This window comes from Helicoverpa armigera, chromosome 16, assembly GCF_030705265.1.
Source record: "Helicoverpa armigera isolate CAAS_96S chromosome 16, ASM3070526v1, whole genome shotgun sequence".
Classification (NCBI taxonomy): Eukaryota; Metazoa; Arthropoda; class Insecta; order Lepidoptera; family Noctuidae; genus Helicoverpa; species Helicoverpa armigera.
The window spans coordinates 5,614,495-5,624,509 of NC_087135.1; the positions used below are offsets into that span (position 1 = coordinate 5,614,495).

Genomic DNA, 10,015 nt, shown 5'->3' on the forward strand with positions numbered 1-10,015 from the left:
TCAGGCGCAATCATTGATTATTAACGGTCGGAAAATTGACGTCACAGTCACAATGGATAACAAACATTTACGCTTTTGTAATAGTTTAATTGTAAACCGTGAATTATTTGATAAACAATAGTTTCTTGTGAAACACATGAAGTGCTAATTGAGCAGACACGTGTATCAGAACTCTCGACGACGCAATTTCTCGAAACAAGGATCAATAAAGCACTAGAATCGGGTGGGAAAACATAATTTATTTTATTACTTATGTACATGGTGTGTGTTCTCAGCAAATACAAAATAATCACACAGCTCGAGGCATTCAAAACTAATTCTAACCCAAAAGCTAATTGAACATAAATCCTATTGGTACGTTAGTGTGCGGTGTTACTTTGCATGATACAAAATGTTAGCATGAATTACAACGATTCACATTTTAATATAGAGGTAATTAATAATATCCAAACTTTGTCTTAACACGACTTCTTGCGCTAGACACGATTTCGTAAATACAAATCGCATCTCCGCAAGAGACTAACAATTCCTTCTACAGGGAAACGATAATATTCAAAGATACTACGGAGGTATCACATTTTAATTTCTAACTAACACTTCTTCCCTCTCCTCTCACATACGATGATTGTACAGTCATATTACATACCTAACATTGAATTACATAATACGCGTAGATAGTGCTTATATATTCTTAGCACACAAAGTTACACATAAATTGAAAACAATAGTGCCGTTATAAAATAATTTTGTAACCGATTACACGTCATTTAAATAAAATATACTAATCCTAAAAATCAATCATATATCAGTCTTATAACTATGTTTTTAAATTATATAAATACTTAATTGAGATGTAAGTTAGATAATTGAAAATGTATAGTAATAAAATAGCGACGTTAAAACACAGATATAATGTTACACCGAGATTGATATAATTCCGTCTTATCCTAACAGGCTACACGAAAAATAAATGAGTATGCTTATCATGTAGATTTATAAGTACCACAGGTTTAGTTAATACTGACGAGTCATACAATCGCAACTTTCAGAGATATGATATACATAGACACCGCGAGTAGCGCGGCTCGCAGCTCCACAATAGCTGTGCTGTGCAGTCGGCGGCACTCGCTCGATAAACATTCTGATAGCGTGGATAACATTGAGTCGCCTGTGCCCGCGCGACCGTTACAACGTATCTACATTTATTCATAATGAATGAACAGAAGCTCCGAATGCCACCACATTATAGTTAGGTTCTAGCAAGCTCATAAGTACACTATCAATATCTAATTTTCATGTTCCTTTACGATGCCGAATGACATTTCACAAGTTGCAGGGAAATGGAAAAATCTGTTAGAACATAACAATACAAAGCTACCGAGGAGCTTCATGATTATTTGAATAGATGTCGTCCATAGAGACGACATGAAAACCAATTTATTTTTGTATTAGCTGTGTTATGTTTGGGCCAGTAACTGAATAATGAAATAGCTGAGTTTTCCCCATTTTCCTGTAACGAACATTTCTACGTAGTAATTTATATGTAACAAAAATATTTTTAGCAATTTTGGCATTTGACACATACGTCCCTAATTTACATTCGAATATCTAGTGCGATTACAAAATATACTTACATATTATATCGTATCTCTGAACATGGAACCACCTCCCGGTCGGTACGAGACCAACAGAATCGTACATTATATTACAAACAATAGGCACTGAAATTTTGAAATATGATCGGTGTGTAAGAAGACGAACACAGACAGGTCTTCTAATGCGACTTCGAGAAACTACACTATTGCGGCTAAATCATTACAAGGTGCGTGGAATGCCTGATGTACAATTGAGGTGACAAGGACGCGTGCACCTTAATACAGTGTTGCCGATATAATCATTGTTCGTATCCAAGAAAATGTCTATTAGTCATACACACAAGCATAATTGAGTATTCTTAGGTGCAACATTTAAGTTATACAATTTATATTCATTATAATTTAGTTAAAAATCTGTTAAATATAAACACAATAGGTCATTAGTCATGCACGTCAAGCAGTCGCTTACAACAGTTTCAATAGTTGTGACAGGTGCCACAACTTGACCTAATGGTGGCTTGTGTTTATGAATGGGTGAGTTGCCGCGATGCCCTCGCTGTTGCTCCACACTTGACGCCTAGCATTTAGCGAATAGCGTTTACTAATAGTCCATTACACGTACAAATATATACTCTATTATTATTTAAATAAAAGTTAGATCCATTATTGGCATATAGAAGTAGACTTAGTAATCGAGTGTAGGATATGTACCAGAGTTGTACACGAGGCATCCTGCCGGTGGTAACAAGCTGGAAGCGAGTGGGGGGGAGGCGCTCACTCGTCGCCGTCGCCATCTTCGGCGTTTTCGGCTGTCAACAAGTTGGTGTTGTCATCAGCTTGAAGGTCGGCGGTTAACTTCTGGAACAAGTGCGGCGATTACGTACCTCAACAACGAGAACATATTCTCTGGTACCTATCTCATAAAGTACCAAATAGGTAGCTGTATTTTCCTCTAAAGGTTATACATATGAATTGTTAAATAGTAAGAGTACGTACCCCAAGCTTGGAGGACGCGATCTGCGAGCGCTTGCGCCGACGCACGGCCAATGCGAGTAGCAGAACTAACGCAATGGATGATAGCGCTGCCACCAGCAACGGCAACAGCAAGTTGTCACCCGGAGAGTAACCCTGGGTACAATATTCATGATGTTTAACTAAGCACTGGTAACTTATACAGCTTTGACAGGTTAGAGTGGAAGCTAATTCGAATCACAAAATATGGGAAAAAGCAAGTAAGATATAACACCACGTTATATCTTACTTGCTTGTTTTCCCTTTGGTATGTATTAAGGCACAACTACATTAGGTAACCTATACCTACATAGTGTAAGATCGTACACGACGATATCAGTCATCACCGGTTTCCGCGATTTCCTCGCATCCTGAGGAAAATGCTTCCCGCACCCAGATGAAACTATCTTATTTCCTTTCAGTAGTTTCAATATTCACCTAGGTATATCGTCATCCCAAGTCCCACGTTCACTCTCAATCTTTTTATTTTGAAAATGAATGAACATAGACAGATAGACACAGTGTGATCCCTATCTAAATAAAATTACGAAAGCTCTGACCACTGACGAAAATTACGGACTGACTGAATATTCTGTCACTATTGTAACGATTTCCTACATGTGATGTAAAGAACCGTGTAATCATTACGAGACTTTCATATCAACTGTTATATAACTAATGTCAAACCTAAGTTACATTAGAGAACAATAATACAATTCAGTAACGTCTATTTTCGTCGTTGAAAGTTTTACTGTATGTAGAGCGGGCCATTCACAATTAGCTCTTTCACCGAATACAATACCATAGAGTATTATAAGTGCATAATAATGGGTTGGGTTGTTAGGTATGTATGACAATAAGCTACATCTCGTACTGCTAATGTTAATAAGCCCCTAAGTATAAGATTTAAGTTTGGTGTTCTGTTATGCAGGATTAATCAACCTACATTAGACACCAATCTATGTTTAAAGCACATTGTAACTACAACATTCATGTAATTGTTTATGGGAAATAAATAGTACTTGATCGATTGATTAGGTGTATAAAAGTTATTTACGTTTACGATACAAAAAAAAGAACTAAGCCCCAACGGAGTTCAAAGCTCCCTAAATCGTTTTGCCAATTTTCCCGGTCCTACAATAACTGTAATGACATCCATTTGTTTCAAACAATATCGTAATAATTTATTTGTCATTAATGTCATTTTTATTAGGCCATGCGGATTGTATTTACAATCCGCATATATACAGAGGCAAGTACACATGTGTTGAGCAGTAGGTAATGTTCTGCTGTTCACTCTCACAATATGGCGACAAAGGCAAAAATAATTGTAATTATTGCCTTGGCTCTCAATGAAAAGTGAGCTTATTATTCTTTCGTAGGCAGCACAAACTATATAATATGTGTAAGTACTTATCTATTATTGAAAGAGGAACCGCACGTAAGTTTGCAAACTTAGTATGTGAGCTAATAAGTAATCAAATCACTGGTAGAAACGAAGGTCTTTACGAACATGGAGTAGAATTTTGATAGACTGATGGGTTTTGCCACCTATTTAGAGTGTAGTGAACCAGGATCAATAAGTTCAAGCCCTCGTTGTAGACGAGTCTGATTCGATCGTCGTACCTATCTTACGACGAAGCCGCGATACAATTTACTCGCCGCTAACGAAAATGACGAAAGATGTATTGTTTAATTTTTTAACGAGGCTTTTTTATTAGGTATTCTTTTACTACCACAAAAGAATGCCTGAAAATTATAGACTTAAAACATTATAGGAAAAAATTAAGAAAACAAAGCACGTTTCTGTACCTAATATCAAATGTTTATGAACGGATGCTGATAGCAACATGAAGTAAATCATGGTTGTTACATGAGCGAATAAATAATTGACTAAAACCTTTTTACAGAACACTCTGCCTACTCGACCAAAGACTCTACTTTCTTAAATGATCGATTACAGTAAATCAATTTCCACGTTGCGTTATGGTTCGTAAAAACGTATCTACTTATTGCAGGTTATCAGAATCACATTACATAAGTACCTACACAACCCGCAATAATCCGATTTCATAAATCTACTACATTTTCCATGTCCGCTTGCATTAAATCAGATATTACCGAAGAATTGTTATGATAAGGCTTATTGAGCACGCATTTGCGTTACGTTTTAGTAACTAGCTCGGCAAATATTACAAAGTCAGGCAAGTTGCATTTTACATACCGTCCATTGGAAGTAAGATGACGTGTCCACGAATGGCCAACGCGCTCCATACCATCCCGCGTCGCCGGCCTTGGACACCGTTACTTCATCTGAATCTGTTCCCGGGGCCGCGTAATCAGGCTTCAACGGTGGCAAGGAAAACACTTCATCCACTTCGAGTGACTCCTTGAATTCATCGTCATCATCTACCGACAGCATGGTGTCCTTCAAATCTCTCAGTTTCGAGTTTTCACTAGTAGTAGCGAACTCTGTGGTCACCGGAGTTCTTGTGGTAGTAGCTTTAGTAGTTATCAAAACGTCATCGAATCCTTTCGTGGCGAATACTGATTTCTCCGAAGGGACTTGTGTTCGAGAGTAGTACCTCAGTACACTACGTAAAGTGATTGGTTCGGGAGTGACGGTGGCTCTGATTATAATATCTTTCTCCCATTTGACTGATGTATCGTGAGTAGGCTCATGACTATTACTAGAGGCAGTCCCAATGAGGGGAATCACATTGTCTTCTGTTGGGATAGGCGGAATCACTGTAGAGGACGTTGAGCTCTTCCATGAGCGTAACGCTGGCATAGTCCATGGAGGAGTAGTCCCCTTCTCACTCGTGACTGTCGTTGCAGCAGTGGAAGGGGTTGTAGTAGGTGAAGTCGAAGTGGAGCTTGTTTCAGATTTTTCACCGAGGGTCAACACGATTTCTGGGGACATCTTGAGTTCTTTTTTCCTAGATTTCACCATCTCACGTGCGGCGGATGCCATTGGTGCAGGGGTGATGATTTCATGTTGGCCTTGTTGATTCCTTGCATCAATGATATATAATGGGACAAGAGTTAGAACCAGGGTTGCTGCCATGCTGGATATTATCCATAATGCGTATTTTAAATCTGATTTCCTGCGAGACCGTCGCACATGTATGGAAGGGCTGTAGTCTCGGCCCTTGCCCTTCAGGCCGCTGTTGCTCAGCACTTCCTCGGTCTGCGGAAGGATAGTGTACTGGAGGCTGTTCTCGCCGTGCCGCACTGTCTTGTACATTTTGCTGTTGCTCCTACTTAGTTATCACAAAAGGAAACACTACGTAACGTTTTCTATTCACACTAAATCTTATCACATGCTCGTATTTTCACAGTGCTGAGATGGATCCGCGGTGGTCGCGTTTCTCAGTTTGGCGAGTCATCAACGTGAAGAGTCGGTGCGAGACATCGCGGCCACTCGCGCTTTGTGCAGCGTTGCCGGCTCGGCGCTGGCAGGGCGCAGCGCGCACGCGCCACAACATTGAGCGGCTGCGCGCTCCCCTATCCGCGGCGGCTCAACCCCCCGAGCTTTTGAGGTTATATGACTTAGAAGCCGGCTTCTATTTTACATCACGCCGCACGACAATAACAATAACATTACCAACTCTTTAAGTAGGTGCCTATCTATCTCGTCTCATTAGCGAGAAACATCGTCAGGGACTTTTCAACATCTGCGAAAGAATGAGGCAGATTCTGAAGCGAACAAAATTTTTGCTGCTGAATGAAACGGAAAATTTATTTCGGGTCCACTTCGCTAATGTAATCGAAAGCCAATACCAACAGCCTGCTGAGTTAATCTAGCGTAGAAGTTAAACTTGATTTGTTATACCTACGGTCGGATTGAATGCTGAGTCTTTCGTTTTTCTCGTAGTATTATTTTTTGTGCCATTTTAACAGGCTCCAAATTGCAGCCCTCTGATAAAAATTATGAGTCACGATGGTAGGTAGCGTTTTTCCAGTAACAAGTGCATGATTCAGTTTCGGGCAACTTCCATCCATTTTATTTTTTGCATGCATTGATCAGATGCAATGACGGATAATTTATCATACCAGCATGAATACGGCGGGTTTGACATCGGTTTCTGGAGGAGGCTGCCGATTTTCGGATGGTACTACTTACAGTTTGCGGTTCGGGGAAAAACTACACCGAGAAACATCTTAATATTAGTAAAAGTTAGTTTTAATACAAATGGATCTTCACGAGTGCACGTTGACGAGTAGACGCTAAATTCTATATAGCTCCAAATAGGAGATTGTCAAAAATTTAAGTAATTGCTAAGATTTTCTGGTCGACCTGGGTTTACCTAATTATCTGTCCGCAATATGAGCGTGATGTTATTTATGAAAATTTAACAAAAAAAAAATTCACCACTGAACTTCGAATCTTATGTCAGCAATTTTGCAATGTTTCAGACTTTTTGTATTTTTTAAATATCAACGTAGGTATTTGAAGATGTTTTACTAGAAAATAATTATCTTTTCTCTTACCATTTAATCTCACAACAAAGGTAACCAGTAAATCCGCCGAGACTGCAAGCTCCAGAAGATTAATTGTTATCTTTCACAAGAAAGCAATGACGCTCAGTAGTCTCGCCATCCCTCGATCTTTATCATAGTCGTTAATACAAAACCGGCAACCATCTCTAATTAAAGCTTAGAAAAAAGTGTACAACGATTATATTAACATGTTTTTGCAGCCGGTCAAACAGCGAACACACCATACGAATACTAATTCACTTGACCTTGAACAGAATCACGTTTCCTTTCGAAATTGGTTCGTGAATGCTATATTTTAAGAATAAAAGTAAAAAGAGAACGTCCAAACCGAATAAAAGGGTTGGACGGACGAATCGTCTCGCCTTTTTTGTTGGCTCACTCTACCAACTTTTTCTACTTAGATTTTTGTGTGGAAGTGTCGAGTTAGGTGAAGGTACTCCATTAAGTGTTTTTAAAGGCGAAGGCGGCTATATCTAAGTATTATTACCAACCTTTACACTTCGTTAATTCTCAAGAGTTTTATAGAAAATCGGTACCTACCTACTGGCTTTAAGAACATATCTATTTGCATCGTCATTGGTTATCTTAAATTAGCATTATTATTGGCAGTTATTACTTTCATGATTCTAGGTATTATGCAAAGTTAGGTATTACACGTTCTCACATACGTATTTCTTAATAAAGATGAGGAAAAGTATCTTTGTATTTCAATTTGCGTCAGCTATAACTTGCATAATATTTTTTGAAAGGAACCTTCCCTGCTCTTTAGACTTTGATTGATAGATATTAATATTTGGGTAACTCAATGTAAAAAATTTGGTAAACAGTTTAATCAGATATTTAGATTCGACGTCGAAATTGAAATTCTTACATCACCGTATCTTTGGTAAAGCTTTTCCTATCAGTTCTAATATTGACTTTGGTCATTTACACACCCTATCTATTCCCGCTAGCGACAATATTTGCTAAAGATTGGTATTTGATACAGCCAGCACTAAGTTATATTTCGTTGACATTTAAATACGACTTTGCCAAATATCGTTCTAATCAGCTGCTGCCTTGCAAACCCAGTTTCAGCAATGCTCAGGTGTTACAAAAGCCTTGACGACACCGGGGCGGTAGACCATATCTGTTTACATAAAAAGATAGAAATAAGCCAACTTCATGATGTGTTTGCACAAGTTACAGTCTATAAAATGTGGTAAGCTTATAACGAATTACCAAATGTTGTGTAACAATATTAGTTGAGTTGGCACCATATTGACCACGTGCGATGATGGCCCATTTCATTCGTGTGTAATCTCATTCATTTTGTGGCCACTGGCTGCTGACATACTCTATATAGAACGACGTTTTACACACACTACTGTGTCGGTAATACTGAAACTCGACATCACTTTTATCCTGTCGCCTGTAAAAGAGAATAATATTATTAGAGCCTTTGTATCAAATATGTATGATACTGAGCGTATTACTGGAGGAGTATCAATGGGATGTGCGCGGAGTGCAGTACAACGCTGGACTCTAGCACGGGTTGCATTAGGGCGTCGTTTGCTCTAGTACAATGACATCGACAAAGCAGCTATTTTCGTAAGCCGCTGGAAGCCGGCCAGCGCTGCGGGGCATCGCGTAAATAAACGTACATGACAAACGCATGCTGCGCTCTCTTCGGGACGATTTCGACAAATTTAGTAATGCCCTGTAGGAAGCTATCGACTCGAAATATGGCTTCACGGCGAACTATACGCCGACTGACGAGAGCAAACCGAACACTTGCATTAGTACTTCAGCGTGTAAACTTCCGTATTGTTAATCCACTGCATAATTAATTAAGTCAGTAGACCTGTGGATTACCTAGTTTGAAGTAATTCGTTACATCAAATGCACAAAAATAATAAAGGAAAAACGTTAGGTGGTATGTAATAACAGGTTTCGTTAACGATTATATATATTAAAGCCAATAAATCTTTACGTTAATTAGAATATGCTTGAAGATAATACTACATTTAGAAGTAATAACGTAGTTATTTAAAGTAACCTCCACGACCTTGAGGGTTCAAAGCACATCCTGTCAGCGGGTTTTACGAGGTTTGCCTAAATAAACATTTTCACGAACACGTGTTTGGTCGCTAATGCTGGCGGGCGAGCGACGGGCGGCCGCTGGCGAGCGCTGCAGCAAAACTCCTTTGTCGTAAAAACTCTATTTATTGCCACACCAATATTGCTCTTTCATCCACTTACAAAACAATTTCGGAGGGAGAAACTATAAGTTACTTTACTACCTGCTGCGTTGTAAACGGCACCAAAGGTTTTTATTATACTTTTTTTAGCGAGGGCTTTCTAAATATTGTTTCGTCTTTCGATCCCGAGCCTAAAGATAAGTCCTCTTTCGGTTATCTTATCCCCAAGAGGCTGACTGAGATAATATTTTAGACCCAATCTTGCATAAAAACGCTTTTCATTTCGGATAAGGCATTTGAATTGATAATTATCTCGACAGTACCCTAAAGTTTTAATTACGAAAGGGTTTCTGTGATAAAGTGTTTCTTACCGTGAGGGATTCGAATCGGTGTTTAGGGAGTGTTTTGTTTTGGGCTGCGTCAATAGGTGTCAGTAATGTTTGTCAGCGTGACGGTGTTGGGTGCATCGGCCGCTCCTGACCCTGGCTGGCCCAATGCCACGATATATTCGCTGAACAGCGGCCCGGTGGCAGCTCGCCAAAACCCGGACCCTTCCGCATCGTTAGCAAATCATCATTCTGCGCAAACTGTTGAGACGGCTATTTTCAGGAACCGTTTAGTGATTCCAGAAAATGCTGATTCATACACCTTTTCGTCTTGCAATAATTGCAATAACACAATGTACTTGTTGAATACAAAATAACAATTCACTGTAAAAAGATAAAA

The 10,015-nt window shown here is 39.1% G+C and overlaps 1 protein-coding gene across 2 annotated transcripts; it reads right to left on the reverse strand.

Moving 5' to 3' along the window:
- Positions 1 to 219: 219 nt before the first annotated feature.
- LOC110380891 (mucin-17) lies at positions 220 to 6,081 on the reverse strand. Of its 2 annotated transcripts, none has more exons than XM_021341043.3 (3): positions 4,831 to 6,081; positions 2,592 to 2,723; positions 220 to 2,453 (listed from the first exon to the last, which is right to left on the reverse strand). In XM_021341043.3, the coding sequence occupies exons 1-3, from the start codon at positions 5,851 to 5,853 to the stop codon at positions 2,370 to 2,372; spliced, it is 1,239 nt and encodes a 412-aa protein (XP_021196718.3). In that variant the 5' UTR covers positions 5,854 to 6,081; the 3' UTR covers positions 220 to 2,369. The 2 variants fall into 2 exon arrangements, with proteins under 2 accessions (XP_021196718.3, XP_021196719.3); XM_021341044.3 differs by having other exon boundaries at positions 220 to 2,450; positions 4,831 to 6,075.
- Between the last annotated feature and the right edge of the window lie 3,934 nt (positions 6,082 to 10,015).